Source organism: Pongo abelii, chromosome 1 (genome assembly GCF_028885655.2).
Source record: "Pongo abelii isolate AG06213 chromosome 1, NHGRI_mPonAbe1-v2.0_pri, whole genome shotgun sequence".
Lineage (NCBI taxonomy): Eukaryota > Metazoa > Chordata > Mammalia > Primates > Hominidae > Pongo > Pongo abelii.
In genome coordinates this window covers 112,286,551-112,306,345 of record NC_071985.2, presented here as the reverse complement: position 1 = coordinate 112,306,345, position 19,795 = coordinate 112,286,551, and the positions used below count along the sequence as shown (strand labels likewise).

Below are 19,795 nucleotides of genomic sequence, written 5' to 3'. Positions count from 1 at the left end.
TGAGGCTCCATCTCAAAAAAAAAAACTCATATGGATAGGCTTAAGTTTTTACTTTGCAATTGGGTCTTTTACAGAATTTCTTCTGGGCTATATTTTATAGCATTTTCCTAATTTTCAAAACTGTTCTTAAAGTGCGGGTGACTTTCTACCAAAGAAATCCCTCAAATTAAAATTTTGGGGGCAATACATAGTTTTAATTTATTTACTCCTTTTAATCTTTTTAATTGAAATATACTAATATGTATACAATCTACAGATCTAAGTGCCCAGTTCAATGAGCTTCAACAATTCTATACACCTATGTTATCTTCATCCAAAACAAGATACAGAACAGCTTCATCACCTCAGAAAATTTCTTTGTGCCCCTTTGCAATCACTTCTCACCCTGCCTCTCACCGTTCAACCACTTCCTGACTTGTATCACGATATATCTGTTTTTCCTATAGTCTGTTATTAGACTTCAGACAAGATCAGGTGCATTCAGGGTAGTACAGCTGTAGACCTGTTGTCAGACTTCAAATAAATGGAATCACACAGGATGTACTCATTTGCATACGGCTTGTTTCACTTAAAATGTTTTCGAGATGTATCCATGTTGCATGTATCTGAGTTCATTCTTTTTGATTGCTGGCTAGTACTGTATTGTATTGCATGAATACACCAAAATGTGTTTCATCTACCTTTTTTCGTAGTAACAATTATATTTTTTTCTTATCACAAAAGCAGTAAGTACTTAAAGTTATGTAAAGTATGTAATACATAATGTAAAAAATTATAGAAAATAAGGAAAAAAGAAAATAAATGTCCATAATTCCACTCTCTAGACATAACCATTACTAATAATTTGTGGATCCCCTTTGAACTTTTGTTTATATAAGTTATCTTCTTATATATTTATCATATGTAGTATAAAAATTCTTATTTTAGGTTCAAGTTTTACCACTTAGACCCTGACATTAGTGTGTTAAATTGGCAGCCCTTATTTTAACTATAAAATGTTTTCTAAATTAAATAAAATCTAAAATTAATACCCGAATAAACATTCATTGTCCAAAATTCAAATGATACACAGTATGTAGAATAAAAAGTAAATGTCCCTGTATAGCCCCACCATAGGTAACCAGTTCAACTGCAAACTCTTGACCACAAGATAATAATGATAAGGACCAAGGAGTGCAAAATTTATTATCACATAATTTTTGTTTTATTTTTAAATTTTTATTTTCAAGTTTCATTATCTACATACCAGTGATCTTTTCATTGAGAACACCTTATTTTATAATGCCAAATGCTCATACAGGGACTAATTCTAGTACAATAGCTTATATCCACTTTGAGATACAGTTTTGAACTATTTTCTCTGGAAGTGAACAGAGTGACATCTTTGAATTTTCTGATTGCTGAGTGGTTTATTCCCATCTGTTTTTGGAAGTCTAGATATGTATAGCTTTCTTAGTATATTGATCTTTACTTAAAGCAAACATATTCTTCAATGGCAAATTGCCTTTTCACCATTTGTATTGACCTGTATGTCTACACCAAGCTATCTATATACTGTCATTAAAATTTGGAGACTATCGGTTAAACGCAAAATCCTTTTGAGGAACAGAGAATAACCCAAAGTATAATTCAGGGTTTGCTCTTGAAGAGCACTTTGTTTCATTCACATTTTCCTAATAGGAAAATGTGGCTTGCATTGACAGTAAAAAATGAGATCTTGATTATACTTAAGACTGGGTACAGCAGGGTAGTGTCCTGGCAGGCAGTCTGTCTTTCCATCAGTCAGGGTGAGTCCAGAAGCGCTTTACCTTTCTATAGATCACCATAGATTCCAAAGCATGTTGCTTAATTTCTTCCAACTTTGAAGCTCACATATCTAGAGGCAGGCAAAAATGCAGCTGTAGTTTTACTTGAAATGCTTTTCTATTCTTGGTTTTTGAGTCAGAATACACATAGTAGATTAAATTACATATGCAAAATTCTATAGCCTATGATATTAGACCATTCTTGCATTGCTATAAATACTTGAGACCAGGTAATGTATAAAGAAAAGAGGTATAATTGGCTCACAGTTCTGCAGGCTTTATAGGAAGCATGGTGCTGGTATCTGCTTGGCTTCTGGGGAGGCTTCAGGAAGGTGAAGGGGGAGCAAACAAGTCACATGGCCAGAGCAGGAGCAAGATGGGGCGGTGGGGGCACCACACACTTTTAAATGACCAGATCTCAGAAAAACTCACTCACTATTGCGAGGGTAGCACGAACCCATGAGGGATCTGCCCACCCCCTCCCCGCTCCAAACACCTCCCACCAGGCCCCACCTCCAACACTGGGGATTACAATTCAACATGAGATTTGGTGGAGCCATATATTCAATCATATCACCTACTAAGCCCAAAGCTCTAAGAACTATCCTTTTCTCTTACAATGGAGCTACAAGATTTTGCTTTGGTGATTAAGAGAACAATACAATCTTATGTAGGCAGGGCCCCATAATGTTTTAAAGTTACTGAAAATATTCCAATTCATAGTAAAATAATAATATTAGCTATTATTTAATGAGCGAAACACGGTTAAAGCATTTCCTCAAAGTCATCTCATTTAGTCTTCAATAAGAAGTTTGGGGGCTTATTATGAACTCTCAGAGATGGCATTTGGATGTCTTCAGGCTTAGGAGTATGGACTCTGTCCTGGGGATGAGGTTCAGAAAAACTTAGATGTTGCTGGCCTTAGCTTACAAGGTCAAGTTAGTAAAAATTTAGCATGATTAGAACTGGGAAATGTCCTGCTCTAGGGGACTGCAAGTGATTGCTGAGGTTGTTCCTCTTGTTACGTGTCTGAATGCCTCTCAAGCCGGGAAGAGAATTCCTTATTAAAAATGGCCGGAGGTACCAGCATTCTACCTAGTCAGGGCTCCAGCTTCCCTCCTCTGTGTGCAATCTAAGTTTTGGACCCAAGGGTGGAGGACCTACCACTGTACAGTGCTGAGTAAGACATGGTTCTCACCGAAGTCAGTGAAGTTCCCAGTCCTTTCTGGCGCGAGCTGCATTCCCAGACACTCGCGTTCTTACGGAAAGAAGCTCTGTCTTTTGCGCTAGTGTTTGTCTACCCTCCCCTGCCCTAAAATAATGACTGCCCTCTACCTGAGAGAAAGGGACTTCAATGGTGGTAATCTACTCGCGGCTGGCTGCATCCTTGAAAAAGCCCATTTCTCTTCTACTATCTTCAAGATCTTGGTTAACCAGATTCACATTGTATTTGCCGGACTCTTTCTCAGGTGACTGCTCTATGTTCTTTTTTATCTAAAGTAGGGCAAGTCACCTATGGGTGCTAACCCTCCCCCACCCACATCAAGGGAGAAACACTCCTCTACTCTTTTCTGGACATTCCTGTTCAGAGTCGAGGTAAGGGTTGCACGGCCCCGCCCCACCCGCCCCTCCGTTACCAAGCCTTCCCTCGACCGCCTCGCAGCCTCAGGGCCTTAGAACCCAGGCGGGGCGGGGCCGGGAAAGGTGAGGCTGCTGGCGGGAAGCGGCGGCGGCGCGCAGCGGTACCTAGCGGCGCTGCCCCGCTGGCAGCCGGACGACGTGGCACTGTCGGAGAATACAGGAAGGGGATTCGGCTTTCTCCTCCCCGCGAGGAGGAGCCTCGACATCCTGCAGAGGCGAGAGGATCCTTGAGGGCACTGGTGCGCCTTTCAGGTGAGGTCTTAGCAGATAAAAGCGGCTGGCTGTGGTCCGCACCAGTAGTGCTTTCTGCTCCGCACTCGCCGTGAGCCAGGTGTGCAACCAGATTTGGGGCGAGGGTCGCGCTGGCCACCTCGCATGCGCAGAGCCGGGAGCCCGCTGACCGGACTACAGCTCCCAGAGGAGCCTTGTGGAGGCCGCAGACGCGGAGCCGCTGGCGCCATCTTGAAATCGAATCCTCAATCCCCGAGGCTTTGCGTCTGCGCGGCCGGCCGCTGCTGCTCCGGGAGCCCAGTCTGCTAAAAGGGGAGGACGTTGAGGACGCGGCGGCTGGCGGGAGAGACAGCTGGGGAGAGACATGGCAGTGTCGGAGCGCGGCCTGCGCCTCTGTCACTCAGCATCCCCTTAGGCGTTTCCACGCCCGCTCCCTGCCCGAGGGGCGGGGCTGACGGCTCTGGTACCCGGAGCCGGCGCGCGGGGCAGGGGTGCGCCCCTGCAGAGTGGGGACCCCACTGGGCTGTGCCATGCTGACCGGAGACCACCGAGGCGGGAGACAGAGCGCAGCGAAGAGCAATTGAGTGGTCACCCAGTAGCCGCCGCCGCCGCCGCCTCGGGAAGCTTGGCACCCGCTAGGAGGGAAGATGAAGGAGATTTGCAGGATCTGTGCCCGAGAGCTGTGTGGAAACCAGCGGCGGTGGATCTTCCACACGGCGTCCAAGCTCAATCTCCAGGTTCTGCTTTCTCACGTCTTGGGCAAGGATGTCCCCCGCGATGGCAAAGCCGAGTTCGCTTGCAGCAAATGTGCTTTCATGCTTGATCGAATCTATCGATTCGACACGGTTATTGCCAGGATTGAAGCGCTTTCTATTGAGCGCTTGCAAAAGCTGCTACTGGAGAAGGATCGCCTCAAGTTCTGCATTGCCAGTATGTATCGGAAGAATAACGATGACTCTGGCGCGGAGATCAAGGCGGGGAATGGGACGGTTGACATGTCCGTCTTACCCGATGCGAGATACTCTGCTCTGCTCCAGGAGGACTTCGCCTATTCAGGGTTTGAGTGCTGGATGGAGAATGAGGATCAGATCCAGGAGCCACACAGCTGCCATGGTTCAGAAGGCCCTGGAAACCGACCCAGGAGATGCCGTGGTTGTGCCGCTTTGCGAGTTGCTGATTCTGACTATGAAGCCATTTGTAAGGTACCTCGAAAGGTGGCCAGAAGTATCTCCTGTGGCCCTTCTAGCAGGTGGTCGACCAGCATTTGCACGGAAGAACCAGCGTTGTCTGAGGTTGGGCCACCCGACTTAGCAAGCACAAAGGTACCCCCAGATGGAGAAAGCATGGAGGAAGAGACGCCTGGTTCCTCTGTGGAATCTTTGGATGCAAGCGTCCAGGCTAGCCCTCCACAACAGAAAGATGAGGAGACTGAGAGAAGTGCAAAGGAACTTGGAAAGTGTGACTGTTGTTCAGATGATCAGGCTCCGCAGCATGGGTGGCTGGAGTTAGCTCTTAGCGTGATTAAAGGTCTCGATTATAAGCCCATCCAGAGCCCCCGAGGGAGCAGGCTTCCGATTCCAGTGAAATCCAGCCCACCTGGAGCCAAGCCTGGCCCTAGCATGACAGATGGAGTTAGTTCCGGTTTCCTTAACAGGTCTTTGAAACCCCTTTACAAGACACCTGTGAGTTATCCCTTGGAGCTTTCAGACCTGCAGGAGCTGTGGGATGATCTCTGTGAAGATTATTTGCCGCTCCGGGTCCAGGTATACAAAACGGCTACATAGTGCCTTTCTGATTATAGCTAGCTGGCCTCTGGCTTCACATGATTTCGGTCTAGGTGGAGGTTAGAAATATTCTGGACTTGAGAAAATTAGTCATGAGCCCATTTTTGCTGCACCTTTTGCTATGTCTCACTTAGTAGACGTGATTTGCACTCAGATAATTTGCTTTTCATAATCCTTTTTGTAAAATCTGTTGGCTTTCCCATTATCAAAATTGTATACCTTTTAAAACAAAAAGGTAAAGATTCCTACTTCACTTTTATCCTATAAAAAGAAGACATTTAATCTCATTTCTGGCACTAGAACTTTTCCTCTTACCTCCTTTTTTTTTTTTTTCCAACTTTTAAAATTTGTTCTTGTTTTCAGATTTATAGACGTTTCCTCCCAATGGTTTTCTGTAAGGCAGTTAGTTCTCTAGTTAGTTCTTCCCGGAGCATTAAAGCCTTCATCCGCAAAATGCCTGTAAATGATTAGAGCATAAGGTAAAAGGTTTGGGGAAAGCCTATTAATCCACCAGTAAAGTATTATAACATCTGGACCATATTTATTAGAATTAATAGTTCATTTGAGGATTAGTGATGACTCATTCATAAAAGAGACAAGAATTCAAGTATTCAAGTACAGTATTGTCACTCAAAAGGTTAAGGCATAAACTGTTCACAGCCAGAACTCTACTGAGTTCTACTGGAAGATATTTGATATTAAGAAAGGATTAACCCATTATTGGATCAGAGGAGAGTTTCATTCATTATAGTCTTGAATTCTTAATTGCTTAATTTGAGCTATTCATGTCTGCCCAATTGATTCTGTACCAACCTTTTAAATTCAGCTATGGTAGTTTGTTTCTATAGCAACAGTAAATGCTAGGTTCAATAAACTCTGTGAAACATTCTGGCATGTTCCACTTGATACAACTTATTTAACGATACTGTCACAAAGGTAGATGTGATCTAGAAAGCATTTTTAGAAAGCCTGCTACTGGTCAACATCATTCCAGAAATTTAGAGCTTGATAAGTGACATTGTTGATGGCCACGTGAAATTTTTGGAAAGTAGTTCTATGGTATGTATACTGTCTATCACAATAAGAACCTAAGCAGAAAACAGGAGAAAAGTTTTTAAATTTACACAAAATTATGAGAAGCAGCATAGATGAGAAACAGCATAGATGAAAGTGTCATGAAAGGTAAAAAGTCAGTGCATTTTCATTTTGTATAAAATGTTAAGCATTGTATGCTTAACACTGTGTACTTCTTTTCTTTTGCTTTTTCTTTCAGTGGAGCTTCACAGCTAAATTTGGGCTTTACAGTGTTTCTGTGACTAGACATAGGTGTTACAAATTAAACATGGTGTTTTCATATTAGGGTCTAAAATTAGTTGGGCCAGGATGGATGGGAAATAAACTCATCCCCCCAACCCGCCACCAAATATGACCAATATTGTAGAACGTTACATAAAGACTGAGAAAATAACAGCCAGAACAAGATCTTTTTTTCTCCATATTTAAATAAAATACTGTATTTTGGTGACTGGATTTTGGAGTGGAGAAGGATTTTAAAGATCATCTTCAGGCAGTCTCTCAATTTGGAGATATGGAAAGTTCATTGTTTAACTAACTTAGCCCATGCAGAGACAAAGATTTCTGACCATTCTCAGGCAAGATACTTTAATTCTATACATTAAACCCCACTGTCTGAAGTATATTAATTTAAGTAAGTATTTATTTTAAACCAGGAGCCCTCTTTCTCTAACCTTTAGAGATGACGTGAAAAAAACTGTCATCTGAATGAACACATATAAACTATGGTAACTGTATCTTTAGGTCAAGTCCCTTTACTTCACTAAATTTGGACATTAGAGCTTTAAAATGGTAGTGTATGACCTTTCTGCTGTGACCTGACTTACATTGTTTACTGTTTCTAGAAAAACAAAAATTGGGAGGTGGGAGAAAATGTCATTCAGCTTCAAGAAATGTGGCATTTAATTATTATGCCATTTTCTCTAATAATTTAGGATGTCAGGGAAAATAGATGAATTGGGCCCAACATGTTTGTAAATAAAATGGGCAGCGTATCTATTGTTTAAATCTGGTTACTTTTAAGCTCCTTAAGAGCCTTATGACAAAACCGGTGCTAGATGGGACAGTGGCAGACTGGTTTTTGTCTATTTCTCTGAACAAATATGGAAAGAATAGAAATAATGTAATTTTTTCTTGGTAGTTCTCTTTTTTAGTTTGTGGAAACACGAAACCATGAAAGAAAAAAAATGTTTCCTTTAGTTCAGTTCTGCCACAAATATGGAGAAAACCTTTTATCTTAAAGAGCAAGATTGTTCTGTAAGATTATTTTGATTCCTTTGTTTAATCCTCCACTTACCATATTTTATGCACTATTAAATATTGACATCAGGATTCCTCCTGATTGCTTTTCCTCTTTTTTTTTGTTTCCTTCTTTCCCTCTTTTTCTTTGTTCCTTTCTTATTTATTAAAGAAAAATAGCAACAGTGTAGTTCTGCTTACTGATATTCTGATATTATACAAAGTAATTTATTTCCCTTCTACAGAATTTATGTATGAGGACCTAAGGCAGTTCAGATATCTAAAGAAAGGTTTGAAGCCTTCTTCTAGCTGGTAATTCCCTTCTTTATTGTCTGGCCCTGAACTACAAAAGCTATGATGGGAGGGGTGTGGTCTCTTAGTAAACAGCAATGAGCTCTGGCCCATATGCAATTTCCCTTTCTATCTAAATTCAAAGAACAGAAGATCTTTGCTTTAAACCTTGCAATGCCAAGGTCTGCTCCTTTGTGACTGTGGTAAATTTATTCCACTCATATTTTAGTTATGTGAAGTGGATCAGCCCCTTTGGGTTATGGGCTCAGCACGCTTCCGCGGCGCCACTCTGCTACAGATCAGCCCCTTTGGAAGATGTTGGCATTAGATGCTGGTAAAAGATTAGGCCTTTAATTTTATGGTAGTCAATGGTTCTTGTCTGTCTCCTGTTATTAACAATAGGGTTGACAATTATAGCAGTTTGAGATCTATAGCTCACTGCTGTGAGGACTAGAAAGTGCCAAGAAAACTGCTGTTAACACAAAAGGTCTAAAAACTGCCCATAGCCTAAAAGTCTCATATTGTGCAACACTAGGCCTGGAAGCGGTTCTCTTTTCTGGTACTGGAAAGCCTTTGTCCTAATTCTGAGTCAAAAGTGACTTAATTTAAAATTATATTATCATTTCCACATGATTTTAGTACCTGAGTGTCTAGAGAGTAACAGTGATTCTACCAAATCAGGTATTACTTATTTCATGGGCTACACTATCATTGTAGGAGTGACTGTTTTATGTACTTGATACTTCACAAGAATTCATTATGTTGTTGGCTTAGTGGGACTTGCTAAGTGCTGTTTCGGCAGACTGTTACCTGCAAGGACATTTTTCTGAGATGCAAAATAGTAAATTATTACAAATAAAAAAGAAACAAACATCTTCCAACTTTTAGGTCAGTACATTATTTATAGAAAAAGAGGTTTCTTATGCTTATTCATGTCAAGATTGATTCATATGAGATTCAGATACATTATGTATTTTCCTGTGGCATTCTTTGGCTTTAAAGTTGCTGTTCGAATATATGTTATATACAGTCTTATTTCTAAGAGAGCCACTAAAGGCCTGTTTTTGTTTGTTTTTATTGTTCTTATTCATTCATTAAACAAAAACTTTTGATCTCTGCAGTATTCCCGGCATTATGGTAGGCAATGGGTTTATAGAAATGAGAGATACATTCCCAACCTGAGTGGGAATCCAGTTCAGTTTAATTGGATCTTTTTCCTGATTTCCCATGAAACCTTGGACTAATTACTTCTCTGAGTTTCCATTTCCTTGTATGTAAAATAGGATTGGATCAGATGGTTAGTTTATAAAGTTTCCTTCACCGCTCTAAGATTGTTTGGTTTAAAGTAAATAAATATGACCACCTTCCTTGCCATTTTAAACTTGATGCTATTTTCTTTAATTCTGCCTGTTGTAGTTTGAATTTCAAAATATCTTACTGTAGGTGTTATTGTTGTTTTACACTGAAGAAGTAAGAAGCCAGATTTTATAGAGATGGTTTTATCATTAAGTAAATGATGAATTTATTTATTAGTTAGAATCGTTGTAAATATCTATTAATGTGGTTATTTTGCCCATGGTGTGACATAGTTCATATTGCCTCGGATGAAGGCTTCCTGTTATACCCACAACAACAAATATCTCAAATAATTTTTCCAGAAGTCATTATCCTTGCTGCTTTTTTCCTTCTCCCTCTATCCAGTCCACCAGCAAGTCCTGTTAGCTATACTTTCAAAACATATCCGTATCTATCCATTTATTTCCCCCTCCCTTTACTAACCACCAGAAGCCGAGCTACTATTGTCTTTCACCTGCACTACCACAGCAGCCTCCTACCTGGTCTCTCTGCTTCTCTTGGTGCTCCCCAATAATTCATTCACCACAGCATGATCTTTTCAAAACTTCTGTATGATTACCTGTTAAAAAACTGCAGTCTATTCTCATTTCAATTAAAATGAAATCCAGTTCCTTAACTTTGTTGTCTGAAGCTGAATGTGACCTGGTGCCTGCCTGCCTCTCCACCTCATTGAGTTTCCCTGTCCCCTTTGCCTACTATGCTCTAGCCCTGTGCTATCCAGTAAGCTAGCCACTAGTCTTAGGAGCTGTTGAATCCTTGAAATGTGGCTAGTCCAAATTGAGATGTGCTGTGAGTATAAAATATACCTTGAATTTCAGACTTATGAAAAATCATGTAATATTATCTCAGATAATAATATTATCTCGTTAATAATTTTTATATTTATAGGTTTATGATAATATTTTGGATATATTGGGTTAAATAAAATATTTTGTTAAAATTAAGTTTACCTATTTATTTTGTACTTTGTTCATTGAAGCTACTAGAAAATTAAAAATTACATACATGGCTCACATTATATTTCTATTAGAGAGTGCTATTCTAGCCACAGAGGCCTTTCTCTTTTCCAGGCTCATATTCCATTAGCTGTTCTTTCTTCCTGGATTGTTCTGCTGATCTTTGCAGGACTGATTCTTTTTCCTTCAGATCTCTATTTAAATGCTGCCTCATAAAGACCTTTCTCTGATCAAACAATTTAGAGTAATTTAACCACCCACTCTGTATTATCCTTTCCTATTTTGCCGCATAGGGCTTGTCCATAATATTTTTTGCATTTCCTTGTTTGTTTGTCATGTACTCCCCACTCCAACCCCTGCAAAATATAAGTTTCAAGAGCACAGGGACTTTGTCTTGCATGATACTCTATCTTCAAGACAGTGCCTAGCACATAGTTAGTGTGCAACAGATATATGTTATGTCAGCATTGTATTCCTCACAGCGCCTCACATGGTGCTTTGCTTATTATAGCATTTAGTAGGTGTTAGAAAAGTTGATAAATAGCACTCGAGGAATAGAAGAGATTTTTCTTCTGAAATCTTTATGCTTCCAGTCAGTTGCTAGCAGGAAGGGATTTAAGGTAAGCTGTAACTCCACTGCCTTGAAGGTGGTAATCAAGTCTGAAAGTGTGAGGGAAAGAAAAAATGAATAGCAGTTGCCTTTTCTCTCTTAATGAGTTTATATTCCTAATTGGAATGGAAGCAGGTATGGAGGCGGGAAGATCAAATTTAATTGCCACAGTAAATTTGTAGTTTTATTTTAACATCCTTAGCTTGCAATGATTACTAAAAATAGTTCAATAAGTTTATCTTATTGTCCCATATATAAATCATTGTTCCATGTATAAATTGTCCCATATATAAAATCATACTTTTTTCTCCTGAATCTTTTAAGTGAGTCGATATTCCTATAAAATATATCTCCTTCCCATTTCACTATGGATTATTTATCTGTGCTTATGCTATAAATCTGCCTTTAAGTAGGCACATCTATTTTAAATTTATTTTAATTTTTCTCTTTTTATTTTGAAATAATTTCAAACGTACAGAGATGTTGTAAGAGAAATACCAAGAACTCCCATATACCCCTTACCCAGATTTACCAGTTGCAAATATTTTGTCACATTTGCTTTATAAACTCTCCCACTGTCTGTATTTGTACAGTATTTTTTAAAAATTCTTGAACCATTTGAGAATTAGTTGTAGATAGTATACTCCTTTACCCTAAATACTTCAGCATTATTTCCTAAGGACAAGGACATCTCTTATATAATTACAGTACAATTATCAAATTTAGAAAATTAGACATTGATAAAATACTGTTACCTAATATATAGTCCATATCAAAATCTGCCAATTTTTTCCAATAATGTGAAACAAGCATGTTGTAAGAAAGGTAGCCGGAATGTAACCTCTCTCAGGAATAGTGTAAGTTTAATAAGTATGCCTTTTCAACTCCTTGATTAAAAATAGAATAAAGCAAATATTTGGTCATTGTAAGCATTTCCTTTATTAAATCCTCCCCTTCTCATTGAACTCTGAATTACTTGCTTTCGCTGAATAAACATGTAGTGTTTGTGTGAATTGGTATGGAAAAGTGGAGAGGGAAGCTGGGGAGCATAGTACAAATGGAGGTGAATCAAGTGTTCTTAATAAGGAACAGGCCTGTCTTTAGGAATTCATACTGATAATTTATGCAACAAATCTGATTCTCTAAATCTCTGGCAAAAGATGCAACAGACATTTTTGAAGATAAAAAAAAAATTTTTTTGGCCATGTGTAACTCACCTTACTTGTTTCACTGTTTCTTCCTAGCCCATGACTGAAGAGTTACTGAAACAACAAAAGCTGAATTCACATGAGACCACTATAACTCAGCAGTCTGTATCTGATTCCCACTTGGCAGAACTCCAGGAAAACATCCAGCAAACAGAGGCCACCAACAAGGTATGATTCGTACTATGCCCTAGGAGATGACAGGGTTTTCTTGAGGATGTGACTGGCTCTAGCCTGAGTCTGTCAAACTTTGTAGGACTTGGGAGATGAATACTGTGTACTCCTTGTTCTCTAGGGAATATTTCATGTAAAAGTGTAGTTCTTCCCTTTATTCTTATGAAGATTTTAGCTTGTTCTGTACAGATAATAATTTCTGGTGCTTTTCAGGTGTGTAATTAAAACTTGCATGCGGGCCGGTGCAGTGGCTCACGCCTGTAATGCCAGTGCTTTGGGAGGCCAAGGCAGGCGGATCACGAGGTTAGGAGTTTGAAACCAGCCTGGCCAACATGGTGAAACCCCGTCTGTACTAAAAAATAAAAAAAAAATTAGCCAGGCGTTGTGGCAGACGCCTGTAATCCCACCTACTTGGGAGGCTGAGGCAGGAGAATCGCTTGAACTCAGGAGGTGGATGTTGCAGTGAGCCAGGACCACGCCACTGTACTCAGGCCTGGGCAACAGAGAGAGACTCTGTCTCAAAAAAACACTTGCATGCAGTCTTCCACTGTAAAAGGCACTGAGATAGGAGGTCTATGTTTTTTTATTTTAGCTTAACTTGTTACTACTTTCTAGCCCATGAATTTTAATGTCTGGCTTAGAAGAAAATTGCTACAATTTGGGATGCTGAACTTGTGGTCTGTTTGCCCTTATAGTGCCCTCTCCTATGCTAGATAGCAGAAGCTCTTTGGTCCTTGTATAGGGGATCCATATTAGGAACCACTTGCCTAATTGGTCCATGTGGACAAGTTCCTAGTATGGCTGCCATCATAGACAGGTCACAGTGCATGAAAATTGAGACAATTTAGTATTGAAGGAAGTATTTCATTTCTCCTGCTACTTTTTGTTGCTGATTGACTTACCACTTTAATGGTTACTCTATGTGGGAAAAATAACAAGGTAATATCTCCTAAGAAATTATTTAAATCCTAGATTTGAGGAAAGGCTTTATTTATTTGAGGCTAAAAGACATCATTGACCTAAAAAACTGTTTTTCTTTGCTGAATTCAGATTCTTCAAGAGAAACTTAATGAAATGAGCTATGAACTAAAGTGTGCTCAGGAGTCGTCTCAAAAGCAAGATGGTACAATTCAGAACCTCAAGGAAACTCTAAAAAGCAGGGAACGTGAGGTAAAATATTTACCAATCAAGGACCTGTGTGGAAACAATTGGTCCCTTCAAAGTAGACAAGTATTTTATATTTTGTCAAAATGGATATTGTCAGACTAACATATCTTAGCCTGGAGAAGTTGTAGCTTAACCTCAATTGATATTTTGGAATAGTCCTGTTATTAAAATCTGTACAGGTGATATAATGGAATTTATAATTAGTTTACTAACATGTTTGATATTCCCTCTCTCATTTTCAGACTGAGGAGTTGTACCAGGTGATTGAAGGTCAAAATGACACAATGGCAAAGCTTCGAGAAATGCTGCACCAAAGCCAGCTGGGACAACTTCATGTATGTGAGGGTGACATAGGACAGGAGAGACTTCAGTTGGGGATGTGCCATTTTGGTTGCAGTCTTGATTTTATTTTCAGTCTTCGTGGGAGCTCAGTGCTTGCCCTCCTTGTGATTGTGATTTCTACTCTCTTTTCAGAGCTCAGAGGATGCTTCTCCAGCTCAGCAACAGGTAGCTCTGCTTGATCTTCAGAGTGCTTTATTCTGCTGCCAACTTGAAATACAGAAGCTCCAGAGGGTGGTACGACAGAAAGAGCGCCAACTGGCTAATGCCAAACAATGTGTGCAATTTGTAGAGGCTGCAGCACACGAGAGTGAACAGCAGAAAGAGGCTTCTTGGAAACATAACCAGGTAAATCATTAACTATTTTATTGCCCTAAATGCTGACTTTGCCCTGATCATAACTTTTTAGCAGGATAGTTTGTGTTGAACCCTTGAGTCAGTTGCATAATCTAAGTATTTCAGTTCAACACTTGCTGCCCTTGTACCATATGCTAGTTACAGTAGTCCCCCTTTATCCACAGTTTCACTTTCCATGGTTTCAGTTATCTGGGGTCAACCACAGACAAAAAACATTAAGATATTTCAAGAGAGACCAGATTCACGTAACTTTTCTTTTTTTGAGACAGAGTCTCGCTCTGTCACCAAGGCTGGAGTGCAGTGGCGCGATCTCCGCTCACTGCAAGCTCCGCCTCCTGAATTCATGCCATTCTCCCACTTCAGCCTCCCGAGTAGCTGGGACTACAGGTGCCCGCCACCATGCCTGGCTAATTTTGTTTTTGTATTTTTGGTAGAGACAGGTTTTCATCATGTTAGGATGGTCTTGATCTCCTGACCTCGTGATCTGCCCACCTCGGCCTCCCTCACGTAACTTTTGTTATAGCATGTTGTTATAATTCTTCTATTTTATTGTTATTGTTAATCTGTTAGTATGTGTAATTTGTATGTAAACCTTTATCATAGTTATCTATGCACAGGAAAAAACAGTATACACAGGCTTCAGTGCTATCTGGTTTCAGGCATCCACTGGGCGTCTTAGAATGTATCCCCTGTGGGTAAGGGGCGACTGCTGTATTGAGTCGTGCCCTGGAAATACAAGGATGAATAGCACAGGCTCCTTTCTTTTAAGTTACGTATAGTTCAGTAAGAGAGACAGTCACATAAGCTGAGTTTCAGTGTGGTAAATTCTGAAGGGGATGTATATATGGGGTCCTACAGGAATATCTAGGAAAGGAGTCAAGGAAAAGGAATCAAGGAAAGCTTCATGAAGGAGGAGACATCTGAGGTTATCCTTGAAGGATGGGTAAAACCAGGCAGAAAAGTGGGGAAGAACCACTAAGGTCAGAGGAATGACATGCATAATAATCAGCCCTGTCTTTTATTTTTTATTTTTGAATAATAAATATACAATTCTTTTCTTTTCTTTCCTCTCTCTCTCTTTCTTTCCTTCTTTTTTTTTTTTTGAGACAGAGTCTCACTTTGTCGCCCAGGCTGGAGTGCAATGGCACGATCTCGGCTCGCTGCAAGCTCCGCCTCTCGGGTTCACGCCATTCTCCTGCTTCAGCCTCCCAAGTAGCTGGGACTACAGGCACTGGCTGCCACCACACCCGGCTAATTTTTTTTGCATTTTTAGTAAAGACGGGGTTTCATCATGTTAGCCAGGATGGTCTTGATCTCCTGACCTCGTGATCCGCCCACCTCGGCCTCACAAAGTGCTGGGATTACAGGCGTGAGCCACCGCGCCCGGCCTCTTTCTTTCCTTCTTTCTCTCTCTCTTTCTTTCTTTCTTTTTTTTTTTTTTTTTTTTTTTGAGACGGAGTTTTGCTCTTGTTGCCCAGGCTGGAGTGCAACGACACAATCTCGGCTCACTGCAACCTCCGCCGCCTGGGTTCAAGCGATTCTCCTGCTTCAGCCTCCCAGTAGCTGGGATTACAGGCATGCGCCACCACGCCTGGCTAATTTTGTATTTTTAGTATAGATAGGGTTTCTCCATGTTGGTCAGGCTGGTCTCAAAGTCCCGACCTCTGGTGATCTGCCCACCTTGGCCTTCCAAAGTGGTGAGATTACAGGCGTGAGCCACCACACTGGGCCAAAATACACAATTCTTAAATGGTTCCTTTATCTTGTTAGCTCAGAGTGTATGTGTTTGTTTAAGATTTAAAAGATTTTTTTGTGTGTGGTCTCTTTTCTTAGCTCTTTAACACTCAGGTTTAAAAGTGTAATTTTTGAAGGATCTCCCTGGTTTAGTGGTTTGGAGATCAAATATAAGCCCTGAATTTCCTTTTGAAATATTAAAATTGCGGCTGCACACAGTGGCTCACGCCTGTTAATCCCAGCACTTTGGAAGGCCGAGGTGGGTGGATCATGAGGTCAGTAGTTCAAGACCAGCCTGGCCAAGATGGTGAAACCCCGTCTCTACTAAAAATACAAAAATTAGCCCAGCGTGGTGGCAGGCGCCTTTAATCCCAGCTACTTGGGAGGCTGAGGCACAGAAATGCTTGAACCCGGAAGGCGAAGGTTGCAGTGAGCCGAGATTGCACCACTGCACTTCAGCATGGGCAACAGAGTGAGACTCCATCTCAAAAACAAGATATATTAAAATTTCAGATATCTGGGCAGGGTCGGGGAGTGGTGGAGGGATGGAGGTAGAAATAATTCTTAACTTTTTGTTATTTAGCTAAAGGAAACATTTTCCCAAGATTTGTTTAGTTGATGAGAATATGTATTTTGGTAGCTTTCTAAAGTAACAGATGATTTAGAGATTACTGACTTTATTATTAGAAAAATAAATATGGCAAACTAAGAAAGAAGAGTGATGGTCTCTATGAGATCTTTAGAAAAAAGGATGATAGGAATAGTTTATCCTTGAGCTTATTGTAAATAATCCAAGTTTACCGTAGGACAGATTCTCACTTAATGGTTCTATAGATGTATTCTTTTTAAGCCAAAAAATAAGTATTGAACTATAATATCAAGCTTACTTCCTACGCCATTCACAACTTTTACAATTTTCCATATCCTATTGAATTCATGTATAATACTTCTATAGCAGTTTTAATAATGGCACCCTCTACTCCTCTTTCAGTTTATATACCTTGAAAATTTTAAGGCCTCTGTATCTAATAACCATGTGACAATTTTAGATCTCTTTAAAAAGGTAGTATGTTTAATTCAGGAATTGCGAAAAGCCTTGCAGCAGCTACAAGAAGAATTGCAGAATAAGAGCCAACAGCTTCATGCCCGGGAGGCTGAAAAATACAATGAGATTCGAACCCAGGAACAAAACATCCAGCACCTAAACCATAGTCTGAGTCACAAGGAGCAGTTGCTTCAGGTGAGTTTACATGATTTCAATGAAAACTGGGCTCATAGAACTCTGAAATTTGTTTATATAATTTTAAGGTATTAATCCACCTGTGTTGAGTCCCTGCTATATGGAAAACATTGAGAGGTGGGAATCAGGAAGATTTAAAATAAATAGAAAATATAATTTGTGAATTAAGGTGCTTACTAACAAGTTAAGAAACAGTACATATAGCCCTGACTTAAGCAGTCTTTTATGAAGTCTTTTATAAAGACTTAATATTCAGAAAATAGTTATTAAGCACCTCTGTGAATCAAACACTTTTCTGGGTGTTGGGAAGACAAAAGATTTGGCTACTGCTCTCAGTTTAATAGATGAGGACAAACTGTACAGAAACTTCCACAGAGTAATTTTGATGATAGAATAAAAATTTGAGGGGAAGATGGAGCATTAAGAAGAGACTGATCTGTTCTGCCACCTACTCTAAGCTTCAGTCACATTGAATCCACTACATTTCACTGAATGTATAATTTTTTCATTGTATGCGTAGTGTGCATGTATTTTTTTTCTCTAACATACCCACCTCTCCCTTCTTCACTTAGGAAATCCTAGTCCTTTAATTAAGACTCACTGCAAATGTTACCTCCTCTGTGAGGTATTTACTGACACCTTCAGGCAGAGTTAGGCAGTGCATCCTGTGTTCCCCTGGTAGCTAGCGTATATTGCAGAACAGTTAATTCTATGTGTTGTGTCTGTTGTCTGTTGCAGAATAGTTTACAGTTTATATGTGTGTTATCTCTGCTAAACTTGTTACTTTTGAGGAGAGTGATCACATCTTGTTTTTTTTTTTATCCTGAATAACTAACAAATTACTTGGTAATTTAGTTAATATTGGATAAAAGAATAAAAGAAACTATTTTTTGGTCTCAGGAATTTCGGGAGCTCCTACAGTATCGAGATAACTCAGACAAAACCCTTGAAGCAAATGAAATGTTGCTTGAGAAACTTCGCCAGCGAATACATGATAAAGCTGTTGCTCTGGAGGTATGTATCATCATTTCGCCCACTATGCTATGGATTATTCTATCTACATAGGTATTATAGAAATTTGTGTTTGCTTAAATTTGCCGCTTTGGGATTTGGTTTTCTATTCTGTTGTTGAATAAGAGTGATTAGGATAGTAAATCTTACAGAGCTTTAGGAGTCTTCCTTTCCTTGCAGCGGGCTATAGATGAAAAATTCTCTGCTCTAGAAGAGAAAGAAAAAGAACTGCGCCAGCTTCGTCTTGCTGTGAGAGAGCGAGATCATGACTTAGAGAGACTGCGCGGTGTCCTCTCCTCCAATGAAGCTACTATGCAAGTAAGAGCAAAACCTATCTCTGACTTGGTTTTCCTCTCCCACTTGTATTCTGAGCCTGAAGCATGACCCCCTTCCATCATTTTCTGAAAACCAGGGATTTTGCTTTATAAGGGGGAAGAAAACCAAAAATAGCAGTCACTAGTTCCATCATTGTCGATTAGAAAGTGAGAGATTTTAGCACTTCTACTTTTCTTTTGTAATATGAACTTTGTGAGGAGAGCCAGTAAATATTGATTTCTGTTTACATAGTTCTGATTTATTTCCAATTCTTGTTCATACATAAGTATACATACACACTCTTCTCTCTCTCTTACTTTTACTGAAGCATTACCAGGGTGCAACTATTAAATTGTGTCTTCTACGTTAATATTATCTACATGTCCATGAATTGCCATAATTAGAACACTTGTTTATCTACATTTACTGTGGACTTTTTTGCATATTTATTTTAGAGCTTATGTATCTATCTGCCACTTTTTCGAGAAATCCTTTATAGCATAGTGCACTTCTTCCAAAATACTTCCTTTTATCATATATTCTATATTTAATCTCTCCACAAGCTAGATAAAAGTTTCTAAAAGCCAAAAAAAATAGATTAGTATGGCATTGTTAGATCAATGTTCTCATCTTGCAAATAAAAAAAATTGATGGGAGATTATTTAAAAGTGGATCTAATTTCTTGTTTATCCTGAGGAGTATGGGGTAATCGTTTTGACTGATGATTGCTCTCTTTATGGCTGTAGAGTATGGAGAGTCTCCTGAGGGCCAAAGGCCTGGAAGTGGAACAGTTATCTACTACCTGTCAAAACCTCCAGTGGCTGAAAGAAGAAATGGAAACCAAGTTTAGCCATTGGCAGAAGGAACAAGAGAGTATCATTCAGCAGTTACAGACGTCTCTTCATGATAGGAACAAAGAAGTGGAGGCAAGACTTCAGTTAACTTAAAGGCAGTTGGTTCAGTGATTATGTAATCTCAGCCTTGGATTAGGACTCTTCAGATCGGGAGTCCTGTGACCCAAGTCTTTAATTTCATTCTGTGCCTGGGCAAGTCATTGACTTTCACTGGGATTTTTTTTTTTCCCACATCTAGAAACTTAAGTTGGCAATTAACTTTCTCAAAGAAGTTATGTGAGAATTAATGAGACCCAAAAATTGCATCTTTAACATGATAGCTAACCTTTATTAGTTATAGTGTTCATGCTGGGTCAGGTACTGTTTTAAGATCCTAATGGATATTAACTCATTGAATCCTCACAAGTGCATG

General features: G+C 39.7%; 1 protein-coding gene and 1 long non-coding RNA gene across 34 annotated transcripts in view; one reads left to right on the top strand and one right to left on the bottom strand.

The window, feature by feature from the left end:
• The window catches only part of PDE4DIPP2 (phosphodiesterase 4D interacting protein), a 226,099-nt gene that overhangs the window by 140,143 nt on the left and 66,161 nt on the right, over positions 1-19,795 (top strand). For 18 of the 33 annotated variants that reach the window (XM_063715329.1, XM_054528934.2, XM_054529910.2 and 15 more), the window contains exons 9-16: positions 12,232-12,363; positions 13,417-13,536; positions 13,776-13,868; positions 14,008-14,220; positions 17,045-17,203; positions 18,104-18,217; positions 18,395-18,532; positions 19,276-19,455. In XM_063715329.1, coding sequence (XP_063571399.1) covers positions 12,232-12,363; positions 13,417-13,536; positions 13,776-13,868; positions 14,008-14,220; positions 17,045-17,203; positions 18,104-18,217; positions 18,395-18,532; positions 19,276-19,455 — 1,149 coding nt within the window. 33 annotated transcript variants of the gene reach the window in all.
• Positions 1,197-3,635, bottom strand: LOC134762090 (uncharacterized). The gene is made up of 2 exons (XR_010141669.1): positions 3,552-3,635; positions 1,197-1,876 (listed from the first exon to the last, which is right to left on the bottom strand). It is a non-coding gene; the product is annotated as an uncharacterized LOC134762090 (long non-coding RNA).